The 20,085-nt window shown below is 49.1% G+C and overlaps 6 protein-coding genes across 6 annotated transcripts; 3 read left to right on the top strand and 3 right to left on the bottom strand.

The window, feature by feature from the left end:
• Positions 1-12: 12 nt before the first annotated feature.
• On the bottom strand, positions 13-2,682 carry BP5553_01498 (Uncharacterized protein; the record flags this gene model as incomplete). Its single annotated transcript, XM_032010121.1, has 3 exons — positions 13-314; positions 364-2,326; positions 2,377-2,682. 3 exons carry the CDS (start codon positions 2,680-2,682, stop codon positions 13-15), a joined length of 2,571 nt encoding a protein of 856 aa, XP_031874175.1.
• A 2,002-nt stretch (positions 2,683-4,684) lies between these two features.
• BP5553_01499 (Transaldolase) lies at positions 4,685-6,086 on the top strand (the record flags this gene model as incomplete). Its single annotated transcript, XM_032010122.1, has 5 exons — positions 4,685-4,723; positions 4,875-4,893; positions 5,076-5,362; positions 5,414-5,797; positions 5,847-6,086. The coding sequence occupies 5 exons, from the start codon at positions 4,685-4,687 to the stop codon at positions 6,084-6,086; spliced, it is 969 nt and encodes a 322-aa protein (XP_031874176.1).
• Positions 6,087-7,067: 981 nt separating this feature from the next.
• BP5553_01500 (RhoGEF protein-like protein) lies at positions 7,068-12,540 on the bottom strand (the record flags this gene model as incomplete). Its single annotated transcript, XM_032010123.1, has 3 exons — positions 7,068-8,024; positions 8,072-8,746; positions 8,797-12,540. 3 exons carry the CDS (start codon positions 12,538-12,540, stop codon positions 7,068-7,070), a joined length of 5,376 nt encoding a protein of 1,791 aa, XP_031874177.1.
• A 911-nt stretch (positions 12,541-13,451) lies between these two features.
• BP5553_01501 (uncharacterized protein) lies at positions 13,452-14,064 on the top strand (the record flags this gene model as incomplete). The annotated part of the gene is made up of 2 exons (XM_032010124.1): positions 13,452-13,732; positions 13,932-14,064. The coding sequence occupies 2 exons, from the start codon at positions 13,452-13,454 to the stop codon at positions 14,062-14,064; spliced, it is 414 nt and encodes a 137-aa protein (XP_031874178.1).
• Positions 14,065-14,568: 504 nt separating this feature from the next.
• Positions 14,569-15,400, top strand: BP5553_01502 (Superoxide dismutase [Cu-Zn]; the record flags this gene model as incomplete). The annotated part of the gene is made up of 5 exons (XM_032010125.1): positions 14,569-14,581; positions 14,762-14,941; positions 15,022-15,173; positions 15,226-15,322; positions 15,378-15,400. 5 exons carry the CDS (start codon positions 14,569-14,571, stop codon positions 15,398-15,400), a joined length of 465 nt encoding a protein of 154 aa, XP_031874179.1.
• Positions 15,401-15,770: 370 nt separating this feature from the next.
• Positions 15,771-16,626, bottom strand: BP5553_01503 (Isy1-like splicing factor; the record flags this gene model as incomplete). Its single annotated transcript, XM_032010126.1, has 3 exons — positions 15,771-16,128; positions 16,182-16,555; positions 16,624-16,626. 3 exons carry the CDS (start codon positions 16,624-16,626, stop codon positions 15,771-15,773), a joined length of 735 nt encoding a protein of 244 aa, XP_031874180.1.
• Between the last annotated feature and the right edge of the window lie 3,459 nt (positions 16,627-20,085).

Consider the following 20,085-nt stretch of genomic DNA (forward strand, 5'->3'; position numbering starts at 1 on the left):
ATTTTAAAAACCTCATGTAATTCTGTTCAGACCCCACAGCCATGAGGGTCCAGCTTCCGCGAAATTATGGAGGCTAGTAGCACCAATGTGCCTTTCGGCGGCCGCTCCGCCATGGATAGCCGGCAGCGAAGCTCGAGATTCCTCAGAGATCTCACGGGGTTCGACAGCTGCAGGTAGCCCAGCCTGGCTGGTACCTGCTGATCCTGAAAGGCCGTCTTGCGGCCGATGTTCGGTGGGACTTTGTAGATCACTGATTGCGAGAGGATGCATCCATGCAGGGTCGAGCCACTCTGAAGGCGCAAGATCGTACATAACTGCATGAATAAGCATGTGTGGACGAGGAGCTAATTTCCTTGAACTGACCTTTCTCTAAGGCACCGAACGCGCTATTGAATCCATTATCCGGCTCAGCACCCAGGTCGTTGTAATTCTGACCGTAATCAACACCATCAGGTGAAATGGCAGATGTAGACCCCTCATATATAGGATGTGAAAGAGGAACATTGTTAGTATTTGTAAGTACTGGCACAGAATAACTCGCCATTCCAGATGAATGCGCGTCAAATTCCAAAGAACTATTGTGCTCAGCCATTGCGCCTAGGGCCAATTGGGACTCTCCTGACGGCCGCTGTCCATCTGGCAAAGTCTGATTCGCATACAGCTGGCCATTGCGGGAAGCGACAGTCCCTGAGACCATGCCGCCCGAAGGTAACAAGACGGGGGTCGATTCACCTGCCGTGGATACGTACGTCAAGCCGGACCCCATGCGCTCTTCATAGTTATTACGCAATTGCTGATGCTCAGTAGGTTGTAACATCATGTCAAGCTCACGCTTGATCGCAACTTTCATGAGCTCTTCCAAGATGGTGTGGCTCTGTAGGGCTATTTGTGTATGTTTCGATAATCTCTTATGCATCTGGATGATCCTTACAACTCCAGCTTTGGCGTTGTGTGCAAGAGAGCTGAAAGGACTCATAGTCGCCGGAATGCATAAAATGACACCAGCAGTAAACATATGCGTGGACATAAGTGCTAAGGGCATGTCGTTCTCAAACTTATGGGCGGGCGTGCGAGAAATTCGCATTGCCGCGGACATGCAAGTGTTGAACGAGTAGGCAAAAGGGTCGTTAGTGGCTACCTCTGGTGAACTTCCTTCCCTGTGAGATGACATCTTGTATTCAAGTAGTGGACGGTGTAGTAAGATTAAAATGTTGTCGTACGAGACTTGCAAGGAGATTGCTTGCAATATCAAATGGCGCTTAGAACGCTCCTGAGAAGCGGGAATCGCTGCTTCTGACTTTTCAAGTTCATCAAAAGGATCTCTTTGCATGTCTTTCCATTCGGCGTATTTGAAAAAAGGTGGTAGACCATCGTACCAGTCCCGTAATCGCTTGTCGAGCCCATGAATAGTGTTCACCAGCTTCACAATGCCCTTTGCGGCCGAGAACCCCGCTCGACCACTCAAAGTGTAAATCTTGTTGACAATTTGAGCCTTTAGGTCATACAGACGGTATTTATGAGTATGAAAAGTGAGCTTCGATATTGATTTACCACTGTTCAACCGCTCGGCAAGAGCTCGAAGCGGCATCGGGATTTGTGTATCATCAAACTCGTCTGGGAATGAAATATCGCAAAATGCGCGGTTAACAGTGGGTGGCCGACCATATATTACAGCTGCAAAGGTGTCGGAAATGAAAGTATGTGCCCAAGCCCTTTTACGGGTCTGTAATACAACATTGCTACCGCGCCAGTCAACTTCGCGATGCATAGTCAAGGCATAAGCACATTTGACAGCCAAGCCAAGAATTGACCACGACAAGTTTGGCTTTCCGTGATATATATAGAATGTGCCCAGCAGAACACAGATTTGTACAACCTCAACCTGACATCGCTCGAGGCTGTCTAATAAACGAGATCGCACGTGCTGGATCAGGTTTTCGGTTAGGGCATGGAGGTCAATTGAGTGCTTCTCAATAACTGCCCTAAACTTCCATCTAGGGTTCTTGGCTGCATACTGTGCACCAAATGCAAGTACCATCATAAGCAAGGTTATGAACTCGGCATCTTCAGCTGTGAGGTCGGAAGAGGCCTTTGCTATGATGCGTCTGGCTTGCTCTCGAAATGAGTTCTCGTGAAGAATAAACATAAACCAATGAACGGTATCAAAGTATGAGTCAATTAAAGCCTCTACCACAGCGGCTGGAGGCAATTGAGCGGTCTCAGTGATCGACTTCTGGAACCCGACATTGTCCGAAGAAGGTTGGCTTGCCCCACCCGGCATGGCTGAGGTTATAGAGTCATGCTGAGAGTCGTTGAAACCGAAAACCTGTAAAAGTTCAAAATCAAACTTCTCTACTAGTGGATTATGATACGTACTTCTCTTGTAAGTCCAATTGTAGAGCTATCCCCGGTGAACACGTTTTGTATTGTAGGGCCTTCTGAATGACGAGATGAGTGTCCTGGGAGATCGCCACGCGATTTAGGAGAGGTAGTAGGCTGCAGGCCTCGACGTGGAGGTTGATAATTCTGCGGGCGATGTTCAACATTGCAATCGGCAGCTTCTCTTTGATGCGGCAGTGCTTCTTCGGCGATCGGGCCATCCGTGTCAGAAGCAGCGTCAGAAGGAGCATTCGACGCAGCCAAAGTTGTACCCGGCTGAGGACTTGGAGTTTGATTATTCATCTCACGGCAAAGGGGAATTTCATAGTTCGCAATGAGGCTTCGTCGGTTTGGGTGAGACTTCGTTCTCGTGATTCGGCCTCGCCCAAGTCCCGATGGTCTACTCCCCTGAGTGCTATTACTTGTACATGCAATACCACTCCTTGCACAAAGTGTACAAGGGCGCTCTACATCACACTACAATGGAAAGAGTCGTCAGCTACTTCGTAAATATTTCAGATACGGGTTGCTCTGTCAAGATGGGAAGATTGTGAGTTAATGTAACGACGGACCTTCAGTTTCTGCTTTTTGCAACGGTCACATGCCCTTACCACCTTAGGGCCACACGTGGCTCTACTACCGGCCATGGCAAGGGCAAAATGTACATCGGCCCAATGCCTTTGCCGTCCTGTCGAATAGTTTACAGAGTATGTTCTTGCGATCCGGTGGAGGATGATGTAAATGATGGGCGATAATAGCTCCCGGTAGCCGGCCGGTTGTCGTCGACCGCGGGGTCACTGCTAATTGGTTCCACCGGGTCGGAATCTCCCCAGCCATGCCCCGGCCACATATCATGCACCCATATTAGTAGACGAAGGCTGGATCAATACGTCAGGTACCTTACTTACAGGTACCTAAGTAGCAGGTGGTAGGTGGGTATGGTCGTATGTGGCAAGTAGTTCTCTAAAGCGTTATATATACGAAGGAGTATAGTTTGGGTTCTGAGGTTCCCCTACAGAATTTATAATACGAGTACTCGAGTAGTGGCGTGCACCCAAAGTCTGAATTGCATGCGAGTTAGATATATAATACGGACGGCGATCAACCCAGCAATGTCTAAGGGGGCCATCTATGATTATTTATAATTAGTCCCATCATACATACTTCTAATAAGAACAAGGGATAACTTTACATAGAGTACCTGGGTACCTATGTAGAGATGGCCAAATCAACAGACGGAATGGAGGCTAGCCGTACTTGATCAATTGTATACCCTCTAATCCCGTCGGAATAGTTTTCTCTTCGAGCTCACGGGACTTCTACGAATCAATCTTCATGGTACCCTAATTTCCTCCTGGATTAAGGAGATGATTGTCGTCTTCGGCCTGAGTACTACCATTCCTAATAAAGAAAGATAGAAGTCGTGACATTTTGCTCGGAGAACTTTTCAGCCGGCGATAGAACACGGCGTTTCTGATACACCCACGTTGCGACTGTCTAATCTCACATGGCCCGCAATTCACACCATTGTGGCAACGCGACTGTGAATTTAGGCAAAAAGGCTATTCTTGCATGGGGCATCTATCTAATAAGAGCTTCACATTTCAGATCGATAGGGTGCTGTGCTTCGCCTTGGAAATACCTCATCGCTCGACGCTCTTCTGCCCGAGGAAAAATAAAATGTTGCTGACAATTCCGACCCAAATCTAGACCGGAGAATGAACCTAAGCCCCATTCATGGGCCTTAGTCAACCCGCTGCTGTCAGTGGCACCAAATGCGGGAGTTTACTGTACACACATTCCTTTGTTGGCCCGGGGCGCGAATATCAAACGCCATCAAACACCGTATGTGACGGGTACGTACCCAAGTCTCGGCACTCGATACTAGAATGGAAATGTCCCGTCTTGGGGGAGCTCTAGAAACTGGTATGATACAATAATGATACAGTGCATACAGAATAGAACACTGTAGGTAGCATTGCTCATGACTTGTAATATGTGTAAGAGGACTGCATGCTGCGTATTTGTATCCGAATGTCGGAGCCAAAGCGAGACATTTGGTGCAACTTCGGGGTGCAGGTGTGCATCTAGCACAACCCTCTGCTGAGTAACCCCCCCGGCGCCGCTGTCGATCAGATTCCCCCACCATCGAACTTATGACCATGACGAGTGAACATTTCCCTCATCATTTTCCGCCACTACTACACCACTCTACACTTCTACTACAAACACAAATCATAAACCACCAGATTGACAACCGCAGCTCCATCTCCATCTATTGATACCTTTTAATCAAATTGCAAATATGGCTACTTCACTAGATCAACTCAAGGCCACTGGCACCGTAAGTTCCCCCTCCATGCACCGTCGCTGATCGGGGATTCTGAGCGGGGCGCTTTCAATGTGTTGAGAATTTTCTCTTTCGTGGCCGTCTCGTTGGACATTGATCCGACCATCCCATATGAACGGGTTTGCTAATTCATCTCGCTGCGCAGACTGTTGTCAGTGACTCTGGTAAGCATCACGGATCAATTTGAGGGAATTATGGCTAATCATCCATATTCGCATAGGTGACTTCGCATGTAAGATACCCCTCCATCTCAATATATACAGCAACAACAACACCAATCAATCATCACCATGTTTCCAATGGGATTCATACTCTTTCCTACGAACAACCTACTGATTCTCAACAGCCATCGGCCAATACAAGCCCCAAGATGCCACCACCAACCCATCCCTCATCCTCGCCGCATCCAAGAAACCCGAATACGCCAAGCTCATCGACGTAGCTGTTGCCTATGCGAAGGGCATCGGAAGCAAGACTGTCGATGAGCAGGTTGAGGATGCGCTCGACCGCCTGTTGGTCGAGTTCGGCAAGGAGATTTTGAACGTCGTCCCCGGAAAGGTGTCCACTGAGGTTGATGCCCGCTATTCATTCGATACCAAGGGCTCAGTTGACAAGGCTCTCCACATCATCGAGGTATATATCTCACGTTTTACCAAAAATCAGAACTTGGATTAACTGTAATAGCTGTACAAATCCGTCGGCATCGACAAGTCCCGTGTCCTGATCAAGATCGCCTCAACATGGGAGGGTATCCAAGCCGCCCGCATCCTCCAACGCGACCACAAGATCAACGTCAACCTCACTCTCATGTTCTCTCAAGTCCAGGCCATCGCTGGTGCCGAGGCCGGAACCTTCCTCATCTCCCCCTTCGTCGGCCGTATCCTCGATTGGTATAAGGCCAAGACAGGAAAGACCTACTCCAAGGAGGAGGACCCGGGTGTGGAGTCCGTCAAGGCTATCTTCGACTACTACAAGAAATTCGGATACAAGACCATCGTCATGGGAGCTTCTTTCAGAAACATCGGCGAGATCACCGAGTTGGCTGGTTGCGATTATTTGACCATCTCCGTACGTTATTCCCCTCCACTCCCTCCTTACATCCACTAACACAGTATAGCCCAACCTCCTGGAAGAGCTAATGTCCTCCACCGTCCCCGTCCCCAAGAAGCTCATCGCCGAGAACGCCCACGCCCTAAACATCGAGAAGAAGACCTACATCGATGACGAATCCACTTTCCGCTTCGACTTCAACGAGGACCAGATGGCCGTGGAGAAGCTAAGAGAGGGTATCAGCAAGTTCGCTGCCGATGCTGTTACGCTGAAGGATATTATCAAGGAGAAGATCCAAGCAGCTTAGGAAGTTTAACATAGAATGAGCTCGTAGTGTGTGGCGAATATTTAACTCGTGCAGGTAAATTGTCATGGGATAGGATGCACGAAGACATGCAGAATGAAATTAGTAGCTAGCGTGTGGCATATAGGATTAAGAACCATGGGTTTTCACTTAATTTATTTCTATTCCACGCGATCCTGGCCCCTCCACGAATATATAATATTTCCAATCATACCACCTCATAATATTCCCCCACTTAAAACTTAAAACTATCACACCTTCACATGAAACTTATCGAAATAGCAATTCAACTCGTCAATTCCACATCAATCAAGTAATCACATTTGTATTATCCCTAGGTATATTTACTAATCAACCAACCAACCAACTACTCTCCACTCATAAAAACACCCTCCACACTGGCTTCCATTCGTTCATTCCATGTTTCTGCAATTCGCGGTACTTGATCCACCCATCCTCTCAGATATCGGATTTTTCATACACATACACATGCGATACATTCCACTAAACAGCTACGCTGAAATAGCACCACAGAAAATCCGAAAATAAAAAAACGAGGACGAAACAAAAAAATCACAATAAAAGCAACGCCGGAAAACGCCAATGCTGGTAAAAAACGGGCTCCCACATTATTGCTTGTTTTGCCGGGTATTGACTTCGGCAATACAGATTTTTGTGATATCCCTTCGTCGATCACGATGGGGGTGTTGGAGGAGGATGTAGAACGGAGTCCTATGCGGTGAGATATGCGGGGTTTTGTGAGTTGCTGCTGTATTAACGAGGATGTGGACTTTAAGCGGTGCGAGTGGGTTCGAGTTGACGAAATCGAGACGTTGGAATCTCGACCCCTCAGTTCTAATTTTGTTATGATCGACGTGTTCCCTTCATAGGCCCTCGTAATTTAAGCCATCTATCATTTCAATCACAAGCTACCGCGGCGCTGGTAATTGGTCCTGCAAGTTCGATCGATCGCTGCTGTTAATCTCACTCCATATGTCCCTCATTCAGCACCATTTCTAGCACAATCTGACTGCCGGCCACCTCTGGATGCGCCATGGCAATCTTAAGTGTCCTCTTCATCGGCCCATTCTCCATACCGAACCCTTTCATCGCCATCTGACTATTAGCGGCACCGGCCCCTAGGGGATTAACACCATAATCCAAACATCGGACATCCCTGCCCGCAATAACCTGTCTCAATCTCCCGTTCTCCGCATTCCGCACCTCAACGAAATCACTATCGAAGAGCACGAGATACGCACCGTACATGGCTGCTGATTTTGCCTTGCCTACGAATTCCATGATGACGGAGCGCGAGACTTCGCCGTGCTTGTCGACGTAGACGGCGGATTCTTGGTAGCAGAGGAGGAACTCGGAGTCGGAGAGGCGGAACATGCCTAGGGGCTTTTGCTCTTGGAGGCGTGCGGCGATGTTGCCTATTGCAGGATTCTTCATATCAGGAATGCTCATGGGGACTTTCTTATCCAAGGTCATGAGCTCGAAGCCTTTGGACGTAGAGATTGCGATGTAAGTATGGAAGAGGTTGATGGTGAAGCATTCGGTCGGGATGTAGAATTCGTCGAATTCGCGGAAGAATTCAGTGGTGCTGCCGAATTTTTTGCCGAAGAGCCGTGATTTCTTTTCGGTGGATTTCTGGAAGACAGGCTCGAGAACTTTGAACGTCGAGTGGAGACCTTCCTTTTTCTTGTAGAAGACAAGGGTTCGGTCTTTCATCCGCGCCGTGGCGAAGAATGAGACATCGCGGGTTCCGGAGAGCTTTTGAGGAGCGCGCCGGGCAGAGTCGTGCTGAGGTGCCGGAAAGTTTGAAACGGGAACTATTACATCGAGGTGATATGCGATCAAGGACTTATCTGCGATGATAAGACAAAGAGAGAACTCTTCCAGGACCGCTATTTGCGTAACACGGTTCATTTGGATCGACTATAAGTGTTAGCTTTAATTAGCAAGTATTGTGAATGTTCACTCACTCTCGACCACCCTCGGGCATTTGAAGCTTCCGAGATGTAGACACCGTAATCTGTTCCGATTGCTACCATGGACTTCCCAAAGCAGTTGAAAGCAGTAGCGCAATTGACCTGCGCTCTGCAAACTGGCCCCGGTCGAGGACCTGCGCCATAGGTCCGTTCCATTTCTCTAATAGCTCGTTCTAAAGGTGTGCCTATCACTGACACAGCACTCTTCTGGTATCCAGCGGACATTGCATCATAAGAAAATGCAGTATCTGCCATGACACGAAGTCTGAAGGGCTCGGCGTTTTGTTCAAACAACGAGGCTGCATGGCGAGTTTTGGCCTCAAGAATTTTGTCACACCAATCTTGACGATTTTGGGCGCTTGGTGCATAGAGGGTATAGACTTCGGTCTTGCCAAGATGCTTGACTCGAAAGGGGTACATGGCTCTGGCATCGCTATCGTTGGTATTTACTGGGGTAAGTTTTGTGGCTGATCCCATGGTTGCTACCGAGATGTTCGAGTTCGTGTGCTCAAGGGTGCCGTTGGTTACCGTACGAGTTAGTCTGGAATCTGAAGCAGTGCTTTGCGCTGTCTTTGTCACAGTCGTAACGGCCCCAATACCTTTCACCGAAGACTTTATGACAGGATCGTCGTTGGTAGTCTCGAGTACCAGAAGCTGCATCGGAATTGGCTGAATGGGTTAGATAGAGCATGTATTTTGGGGAATGAATCAGAACTTACAAGCTTGGATACGTCATAGACTTCCTTCTTCCTCCCAGTAGTACCTTCACGCTGTATAATTGTCTTCGCCAATACAAGATAGTGGTCAAAGAGAATAGCATGAGTCTCAAGCCATGTGAACCGATTTGCTCCAGCACGCTGGAGGTCGCCCTTGAAAATGAGCTCGCGCCCAAGATGATCAAGGTTGAGCTGGACCCGCTCCATGCCAGGTCGAAGAAATAGTTTTGATTGTAGTTCGATCATCTCGACCTTCTTGGACTGCTCATCTACCTTGGCGTCACATTCAAGAGTGACTGCTTTGATCTCTTCAATCGCCGTAGCAAGCATCGCCTTCTCCTCTGTATCTTGGGTCATATTCTTGAGCACAACACCCAGCAGTAGCGTATAACGTTGTAATCGGGTAATGGGTGCTTTGAGATAAGTGTTCCAATCCAACCGTCCAGAGAGTTTGTTATCACGAGCTTGGTCAAGGAATTGGCGAAACAAGAGATTTTTCTCTGCCTCTCTCCGAACGAGATATGTAGCATACGGAAACCCCGCTGCATATTCTACGTAGGGAGTTTTGGCTTTTCGAACCCATTCTCTGAAAATATCACTGAATCCGATGATCCAAGGGCCTTGTTCTTTCTGTCGGTACTTCAACTGTGCCAGCAGGTAGTTTTCGTTGACTTCTTTGATCGCTTCGATCTTGCCAAAGATGGACGCAAGGAATTTTGGTAGCTTCGCCTTGGCTATAATCGGTGGTTGCCATGTCGACAGATCATCTCTGTAGAGAATACGCAAAACGTTGATCTGATCCATATACAAATCTTCGGACATGACGATCTCGTGGAGATTGTTCTGGCGCTCTACTTCCTTTTTATGGGCCCCTTCCAGTTGCTCTTTCGTAACCTTGAAGAATGTAACCCAGTCTTCAGATTTGCGCGAGGGCTCTAGGGTTTGTGACTGGAGATTGATCTTCTTCAACGTTCGAGTGCAATGATGGGAGTAGCATCGTCCATGGACCTCCTGCTCATGGACCTTGGGAGAATAACAACCGGAACCAGTAAGCTGCCAGAGTACCCCGGAGACTTCTCCTTCACCAAGTTTAACCCACTCTTCGTCTCGTAAAAGGATCCCAGCATCGAACATGGAATTGACCACTCTCTGGCATAATGTCTCGGCATCGGCTGTGTTCATTGTAGGCACCTTATGAGTGAACAAAGCTACCAGCCCATCTTCGATTGTCTTTTGCCGAAGATCTGATTCTCCTTCTCCAGTTTCACCGCCGGCCATTTCTTTGATCCATGCTGCGATACCACTTAAGGCCCAAGGTTCCTCACATTTTCTAAAATCCGCCGTCGATAGTCTTGAGGGAGCAAACTTTTTCCGGCGACCAGCGGGTAATGCTGGAAGATCTAGTGCAACGGATGATTGAGGAGAGCCAACGTCAAAGGCATCGATACCACTGACTGATCGTTGACCTTGTCTTGCCGCCTTTTGTCTTGCCTGTCGCTCCTCGGCATCGGTCTTTGAGCGGACTGGAGGAACAGTCTGCGGAGTGCTACTATGGCTGGAGAGAGATGTTGATCTTGGGACATATTGAGCACCGGGGTTGAGCATGTTTTGTGCCGGGTAACCATCTGGGCCGGTGGGCACATATACTGGGCGAGCTGATTCAGAGCTTAATGAGTGCACGTGAGAATAGTTGCCCTGAGAATTCCGGTAAGTTCCAGCAGCCATTAACTGAGGAGCCCTATTCTCGGACATGGAGGGGACCGACGGAAGGGGGCGATTCTGATTGTAAGAGCCGCTGCCCATCCCAGGGTGATAGAACAACTCAGGCATGCCATCCCGGGAAGGGCTATCACTTCCAGATCTTCCGCTCAGCCGCGATTCGGACAATCGCGAATGCAGCGATACCTGCTCATCTCCTTCATCAAAGCTGAGTCTGTGGGTATGGGATGTTGGTCTTTGCAGGCCACCGGTTCCGAAGGTATCAACTCTGGCGGCCTCAAAAGCAGGAAATGGATGGATGGCTCCCTCCCCGGGAATAGAATAATCCGTCATGCCCCCGAGGCCAGCAGATGCCGAATTGGCAGTATGATTATAGCTGTCTGACCTACCAATATCGTGTCGAGTGGGCAATGGGCGACTTTGGTCCTCCATCTCGCTACTGTGTCCAGTATTAGGATCACCTACATCGTTGCCATATGACATATGAGCCGCATATCCACCACCGACAAGGCTTAGATCCATATGCTTATAATCGCTATCGCTACTGTCATTCTGCGATGGTTGGTGGTCGTATTGCTGCCCTTCATAAGCTCCGAAGCCCAAGCCCGAGCCTCGCTGGGCGTCCTGCTCTTCAGCGATCCTCATAGCTTCGAGTCCAGCAGCGGCCTCGAGGTCACTTTCCTCATCATTGTAGTCGTCATCGTAAGGTATCTGAAGGCTATTTGGGTTTAATGTGGATGCGGTAGATGCGGTAGATGCATATCGATCGATCCCAGTTGGATTTCTGCCAAGTGTACTTGCTCTCGAGTCGTATCGATGCAGGTCCTGTATCTCATTATCAAGTTGATTGCCTGGGATTCTATTTTGTCGTCCTTCGGATGAAGTTCCAAGGGCATCTCCAATATCAGCGAAGAGTTGATCCTGAGATATACTCTCCTGGCCTTGGCCTTGAATCCCAAGTCCCCAGTCGTCATTATCTCCTACATCGTCTACCGGAGCGCTTGGCAATGGTCTCAGGGTTGGGTGTCTTTGCAGACCAGAAGTACTTGAGGGAGTCGCTGATGGTGTTATCTGTGCGGGCACGGAGGGGGCTGCGTGATTCGAGTGTCTCGTCCGGTTTGAGGCTGGGTCTTCTTCATAAGGAAGGAACGGTTGGGGTGCGGGAGCTTGTGAATATGCGGCATAATCAGGGAAGAGGACTTGTGAAGCCGTAGCATTTCTATAGTCACCTTGGTTGTATTGACCGCCGTTTGCTGGATATGGAGCAGGGGCAGGCGGCTGATGATATGACTGCTGAGATGAAGGTGCGGCGCTTGGTGCTGAGTACGTTGGGCTAGCAAGTGGATTTTCGTATATTGTTTGTGGGGATGGTCGCGCAGGAACGGGAGGAGAAGCACCGTATTGCGGGCTATTCTGGTTCCAATATGATGGAGATTGAGGGACTTGTGGCATAGATACGGGGTTGTATGAAGAGTATGAATTGTAGCCTGAGACAGTGGGGTTGCGCGCTGGTGCTGGAGGTTGATATGCAGCTGGATTGTAAGGCTGGTGGCTTGAAGTAGTAGGAGTGCTGTTATATACAGACTGCTGTCGATAGGGAGCTGCTTGAGATTGGGATTGCGTCCGGGCGAAATTCTGAGGATTGTAGGGGACTTGGGGTAAGCCCGGCGAGGATGGACCTGCCGTCAAGGGTTGATACTGGTGTTGATACCCCGAGAGGGCAGGGCTTGCGCTCCCAACTGAACTTTGGGCTGGCGAGTGAGGACTCTGCGATGATGAGCCTGGCATAAACAACTCCCCATGTGCGGTGTTGGAGGGTCTCCCAGACATGGAGTGTCCACCGCCCTGACTTTGATATCTGCCATTGCCTTGATCGAAGAAGCGCGCATCGTCACCATTGTCGAAACTCGATTGCCTCTGCAAACCCGCACCCGAGTTATTTTGATTCTGATCCTGCGCACCTGCTGGCGGATACTGGGCTGGAGGCACATGGCCATACCGCCGCTGGCCATTCGCATGGAACGACATCGCCGCAGCCGCAGAATATCGGCGCGCAACCGCTTGGGTCTAGGAGCTTCCGGCGCGTCTAGTGGATTCGATGGTGAGGGCCGCGCCCGATGGGATAGCCAGAGATGATGACCTGTCGTCCGTGGCTCGTAGCCAGATATTGTCTTGAAGCTCGAGTTCACCCTACATTTGCGAGGACGGAGCGCGAGCTATCCACACTGGAGCGCCGGTCCCATTCGATTCGCTCGCGCCGCTCGATACTCTCGGGAGAGGTTTCTTTGTTGATGCTATAGCAGGAGCTCGGGTTGATGCGAATATTCGGTGGGCAGGTGGTTGTGCTTGACTCGGCCTCGTGGCAGACAATATGGAATTAGGTATAAGGTTATCCCACAGCGCGGTGGTTTCCGGGGAAGCTTTTGCAGGTCGTGTTTGCCTTGCGACGGCGGCGGGCACAAACAGGGACAATCTTGGAGGTCGAGGGCGCGGAGGATGCGATATCAGAGTCTCTCAAGACCGGCGAGAGGAGTTCTGAAGACGCCAGTACAATTCACCGTGTTCTGGGCTGGAGCAGAGTATTGTTCTTTGGCACGGCTCTGAGCCCCAAAAGTGTGATGCAGCTGAAGCAACTCCCCGTCGCAGTTGGGACATGCGCTTGGCGGGCTCCTATTGGCTCTGCTGGGCGATTATACGAAGCACGAACCACAGAAGGTAACGTGAGCTGCTGTGTCTCCATCCTACGTGCTTTTACATGCTTTTACATACCTCGACGTCTGCCTGTACACAAAGCTGCATGCTGCTGGTGGTATAATAATAGCAGCCTGATCCAACCTGTTAGCAGCAGCACTGCGACCACCCACTCATGCGTTCATATTCATTTATGGTTTCCAAGGGGGGTTGACTGCGCCATCAGCCCTACGAGCTCAACCCACGCGATGGAGGACGGCGGAGCATTTGTGGCTGGTGGAGGGACTATCGCCACCATGAGGAGCAGGATGGGACAGCAGGATAGCAGTTGTTCTGGATTCTTGAACGACCAATTCGAAGGGCTATCTCACGTCAGAGATATAAGAGGAGTCTGCACCATAGGGCCATGGTACATGGTGCCAGTCAAGTTTCTCCGCAATCCCGAGTCCGCGGACATGATATCGAACAACTCCATTGTTCCCAGGGACGCCGGACAAGCCGCCAACAGACATATCAGTGCCGAATGTTCGTATGTACTGCCTCCCACCATACGAGGGCGGGTACATGTGCTGTACAGAAGGTACCTGTATACCTTATTCCGCTATCCAATCCCACGTTCTGCAAAGCCAACCTTGGGCAAGTGGGGTGTTGGAAACCGTTGTCGCGTTTAGCCCCCAGGTCACACAAGCTTACCATACTACTCGAGTACTGGCATCTGATTCCGATAGTAACGGTACTCGTGGCTCGCAGTTCGCCGGGAAGCTCGGAGCTATGCAGGAAATGCTGGTTCGTCGTTGTCTCGTTGTGTCCGGCGTCAGACCAGCTATTGACCGCCGCGCTGGCTTATCCACCGTTTTATGACAGCTGGCCTGGACCGTTTGACAGGCATGTTCGGGGATAGAGAGTAGATAGAGAGAGGAATACTTCAAGAAAGTCTATAAGCCTGCAAAGGTCTGTTCAGACAATGCACGTTGTAAAATATATCTCTAATCAGCGTAGGTCACTTAAAGCAGACACTTATTACTTATTATGATGGTGCCTAGAGGACTAATTTGTACTTCATACTCGGACAACAATAACAACAACAATAAACACCACCTCAGGCACCAGCCCCACCACGTACATGGCTTACTAACAACCGATATTACTAATAATTTACTATCAACAGCAAATCGTCATCGCTGTTCACACTCTCCATCACTAGAGCTACGTAGCTCCCAATGCCGACTTCCCCCACCCCACTCATCCCCTCCGAACTTGACCTCACCTCGTCCGCTTGCAACCTCAAATAATAACAGACAAAAACATAACCACCGCCAAGAATCCCCCAATTTCACCGCAAAACCCATTCTAAACTCTATCAAAATGGTTAAAGCAGGTACGTATTGCCGTCTTACATGTCCCAGCAACACAAACACGCAATCCCGGCCATTGCGGGGTCGCTCGAGAGCGTTTGAGCAGGATTCCCCTGGGCGGCGGCTGGTTGTCTGACTCGAACGGCCACAATTTATAATTTATATACCGTGCATGGTTCACTAACACCACGCTATTCATTCAGTTGCTCAACTTCGCGGCGACTCCAAGGTCACCGGCACCGTGACCCTCGAGCAGCAATCCGAGAGCTCCCCGACCACCATCTCATGGAACCTCACCGGCAATGACGCCAATGCTGAGCGCGGCTTTCACATCCATCAGTTCGGCGACAACACCAATGGCTGCACCTCTGCTGGACCCCACTGTAAGTTGCTTGTGTTACTTCCCGCCAGGTACACATACGCACACGGAGGATGCCCTTTGCTGATCATCGATCCCCCGCAGTCAACCCCCATAGCGCAACCCACGGCGCGCCCACCGATGCCATTCGCCATGTCGGTGATCTAGGCAACATCAAGACCGATGCCCAGGGAAACGCCGTTGGCTCTGTTCAGGATAAGCTCATCAAGTTGATTGGCCCCGAGAGCGTTATTGGCGTATGTGTGGAGAAGACCATGGTCTATAAACATTATACTGACAGTGCCCTAGCGTACCGTTGTCGTCCACGCCGGAACTGATGATCTCGGCAAGGGAGGCAATGAGGAGTCCAAGAAGACTGGCAATGCTGGACCCCGACCTGCCTGTGGTATGTTGCAGCCTCCTCGTAGTACAAGAGCCCAGTTACTGACTTAGGTTCACAGGTGTCATCGGCATTGCTGCTTAAAGAAAAGCTTCCACAACCCAAGCTACCCATGTAGTAAAGCTTGGACAAAAGGTGCAGATTTTTAAACATCGTAAAAGCGAACAAGCTAGCTAGCTCGGTGCTTCAAATAGTCGAATTCAAAAGACAAAATTGTAGTTTTTGATATCAAATGAATTTTTGGTTCTCCTCCTACAGTTATTGTAATGAACCGCTATTAGGCATAGGGATTGGAATGGGACTGCCTTGACTGTAGCCACTTGTTCCACCCGCCTAGCTCTTCCTCCAGCCCCATGGGGACAAACAAGCTTTAGAAGGAAGGTCCCCTCAACGCCTCAAATATGTCAATGAAACCCTAAACTTGTCGTAACATCATGCAAACAGCAACGCGGTGCTAGCCCAGCTTATCAAGTAACCTCCTTCGTCTCCTCTCAACGAGCTCATCTTGCACCTCATCAACTGTCGGCACTCTCCAATCATGCCCATTCCCATTGTCGCCTGGTAACGGTTCCCAGCCCTTCGGCGCCTGCCCATCCTGCGCCAACAAATTCTCAAACGCCTCCTTCTCCTTCTGCGTCTCATAATCCAACAGCGTCCCATCCTCTTCGTCATTATTATAGCCATAGTATGCAGCATCGACCTGTTTCCTTAGGTCTGCTCTTGAATCAAGGGGTTTGTCTTCTCTTGGCTTCGGTGCCGCCGCTTCAAACAGCTCTTTAACACCAGGAAGCTCTTTCGCTCGACCAAAATACCTATATCATCATCAGTCTCCATCAAATCCAAAACCTCCGCACCGCAAACATACCTATACCCCTTCCCACCACCTGGAATCTCCCTCCCCTCATCATCATAAACCTTGCCTCCGCCCCTCATATAATTCGGGCCACCCAAATTCCTAATCTGCACCTCCCACATATGCTTCTCACGTATAGCCTTATTAATCTCATCGTTTAGATCGCGGATCATGAAATCGCTCAGGCTCGGATCCTGGATCTTGCTGACTTTGCGCGAGATCTCCTTGAGCACCTGACCGCGCCATTTCTCGCACACGGGGATCGCTGTTACTTCTGTGATCATGCGAGGCCGCCGCGACCGCCCTGCGTCGATGATTCCCAGGTCTGCTGCTTGCGCTTCACGGAAGCGGAAGAGCATCGATTGTGCTTTTTCGGAGTTTCGCGCCTGTGGTTGAGGATAGGTTAGCAGATGCCTTTCTTTTGCACGGTCGGATATCTGGAAATCCAACGCACCATGATTGCGACTGTGACTGGTTCAACGGCCACTGGCTTTGGAGAATGTTGCTGGACGAGGTGTTTTCTACCACGGACGAGCTTGAGGTTGTCTCAAAAGAATAGAGCACGAACCGGATTAAGTATACTCCGGCGTCCGCTAGAGGCCTTTCAAGGGAACTGGTCCGTGCGCCCGCGCTCAAAACGCGTCTGCCTTCACGACTTTCCATCGTTCTTTATACATCTACAAACCTGCCGTGACGAAACCCCTCATTGAGCTATCCACAATCCAACAATCCGTACCATCGGATGCGTTGGATATGCGTGAAGTAATGAACAGAGATCTTAGCAGGTTCCCGAAAACGATCTACCCACTCTCGCATCCCCCGGGCTTTGAACTGAGTTGTTTCGTGCTGTTGTGGTTTGAGCTGAGGCTGAGAGCTGCAATGACGACAATCATCAACAGAAGAAATGCTGGTCAGGATGCTACCGTTCCTGCTGACTGGTTGTTTTGATGCCGCAAGGGGGTTGAGGTTGAGAGATGGCTGGCAGTGGGGACGGCGGCGGATTGACTGCTATGCATTGATGAAGTTTCAAATAGTTTTCAATCGGAGCAGCTTGGTATTGTCCTCATTTCCCTTCTTGCAGGAACTTGCTAACTTTTATATCCAGATCCGATGGCTCTGATCATATGGTAAGAAACCCGTTCATATGTTTGATGTTTGGTGTTTGAGGTGTGGTGGTGTTTTCTTTAAAGCCCAGTGATGACCAATGTGTCCAAAAAGCCAAAATTGCAGGCCAACCTACTGCCCTTTCGTTGCTTCGGCGATGATTGGGAAAGGAAAGTGTTGGCAATGAGAACTTGAGAGCTGATCTGAGGGCGTTGCGTTTTACCTTCTGTTTCATTTACTATTCCCATGTTGAATATCCGAATTATTCGTTGTGCTGCTTTGAGTTGTCTTGCGATTTCTTGAGTTACAATTCCGCTGTTGTTGCTCCCATGATCAAGGTATCTACTAAGAGCTAGCAATGAATCCTTTGAAGCCTAGTGTATGGGCATCGCGTACCACGCTTGGTTTCGTTCAACCTGCTGTACCCCTATGTACCTTTTTAGTTCTACTATCTTGCAACATCGAGGACATTACGTGCTATTCTTTGCTTTGTTGCAATATCATTAGATATTGTAAATCTAACACTTTCCAATCCTGTTATATATTGTTCGTTTACTACTGTAGCTCTTATTACATATAATAACGAGTGTTAGCAATGAGTTATTTAAAGGTTATTCTATAGTCATTGCGTACTTCCCCTTTGCTTCTCTACCTATTTATTTGATTAAGTAGATCTGTCAATGTCGTCCTTTGCTAGGAGTTCTTAATATTACCGTACTATCGCCTTCGCATATAAACAAGTAACTATTATCAACAAAGGCTCAAAACCTAACTAGAGACATAGTATAACATGTCTCTACTTGTTCCCTGTGCTCCCCTTCAAAGTTAGACTTTTAAGTACACTTGCTCTAAATAAATGAAATCTTTTTTTTAGTAGTTATATTTTTGCCGGCGATCTAGTGATCCAGCGACCCGGCGATATTTCAGGTGCATAAAAGATAGCATAGCTGATGTATAGGTTCTTGCAATTGACCTCTAAGGCTCCACCCTTTTTCAAACCAAATAGACACTCCTTATCCATCCGCGTTATTTCATGCATGATCCCGGTGACTTCTGATCGTGTTCTACCCCTGGTTCTGTTAGTCCTCTTGATCTAATGCTGAACTTGGACCTGCTTGGTCGAGCCTCTTCAGCAGTACTGGCGAAGAGGCATACCTTGGTCAATGTGACTCGTCCTCTCCAAGGGTTCTATACTGGGCATAAGGAACCAAATCGGAAAGCCGCACTTCGCATTGCCCGAGATTCTGATTCTCTCTTGCTGATCACACATCCCTATCATTGAAGGGCAAAGGTATTCTCGCAAGAGAGCGGATGAGCCTCCTATGAATTTGGCCACGCTAGGCTTTTCGGCAAAAGCAGTTGCAACACAATAACATTTTATGACAGAGTCCTTCGGTTCCTAGCCCTGAATCGCTTCCACTCCCACTCCCAATTCCCTTGCACCTCCAAACCCCAACAACTCCCGACCCCAATATCTGCTTGCCATCAAACAGCCAATGAGTGGGAAACTCAATCATATCGAACGTTAGTATCGCCCTTCTCTCCTTCGTCCTACACTCGTAGAGGACGTCCAGCTGTGCTCCGGTCGCAAGGACAAGCAGCGCCTTGGATCATATCTCGACTTCGTTGATCGGCCGCCCCGGGCTGACGGGCTGCCAGCCATCAACGTGCTCTACACTAGTTCCTCGAGGAGGAATCCTATCTTGTGTATAGCAAGTGGGCTGTTCGTATAGACAGGAGCATCATCCTGGTCTCATAGGGGCAGCACGATCTACCCTATTTCATACGAATATCGCGATCTGCTTCAGCGTCCTCTCTCACGCTCCGTCTTTTCACACTCTCGTACCTGGACACATTACTAACGCCTGCAATATACAGACCGACATTTCAGACGATCTGTAAACACCTGGCTACCTTTCCATGCCACTACCCTCGATTGTTCCTATTCCTCGATACCCACGCTGTCACGCCTTGAGATTATCGATAACCTCAAGCAACATGGTCAATTGCCACCTCCGAGCATATTAGCTAAAGACCGAGCTCCCAACGCAACATTACACATAAGCGTGCCGATTAACAATCTATCATTGTTGATTAGCTAGGACTAGCAGTTGATCGCACTCGATCAATAGACAAGTGCCTTGAGTAGCAAGCTCACTATACTAAGGCTGGAGCGCATCAACTGTGGCATCTCGGAATTTCACTTGTCTCATGCCTCGACAGCATAACCTACATCATCCATCCCATAAACCACACCAGCACATTGGGCAGTGATAGGGATTGTTCTCTTAAGGATAACCAATCTACTTTCGAACCTAACTATATCTCACATATTCCCCTCCTCCTTTTCAAAACCTTGAAGGAGTTGAAATGTTATAACTTCAGCTAGGTCCAAAGTTGGATACAAAGCCCCCATTTTACAGCCATCTAATCTAGTTGAGCGTGGTGTTCCCCTCGCTACCCAACTTTATATATATTCCACAAGCGGTTAATGGGGTTTAGCACAAGATGTGCTAGGTCCTGATAATGCCCCTGTTTATCTCTTACGCCCGCTTGGCTTCACTTCACTGAACAGCTACCTACCTACCCTCCTCCCCTTAACAACCTTCAATCACCCAAATCTCCTTGCAATTCCATACAGGTTTGATTTGGCCTGACCAGCCTTACCATGCTCCTAAGCCCCATCGCTCCTGGTTCAAATCTCTTCTCATTTCTCATTTTTCCGGAATTTAAATTCCCACCATGATCTTATTCGCCAAGTACCTTATGTCATTCTACTACCTCGCTCTTAATCATTTGCTACAAAGCCTAA

Source organism: Venustampulla echinocandica (assembly GCF_003357145.1).
Source record: "Venustampulla echinocandica strain BP 5553 chromosome Unknown scaffold_0, whole genome shotgun sequence".
NCBI lineage: Eukaryota > Fungi > Ascomycota > Leotiomycetes > Helotiales > Pleuroascaceae > Venustampulla > Venustampulla echinocandica.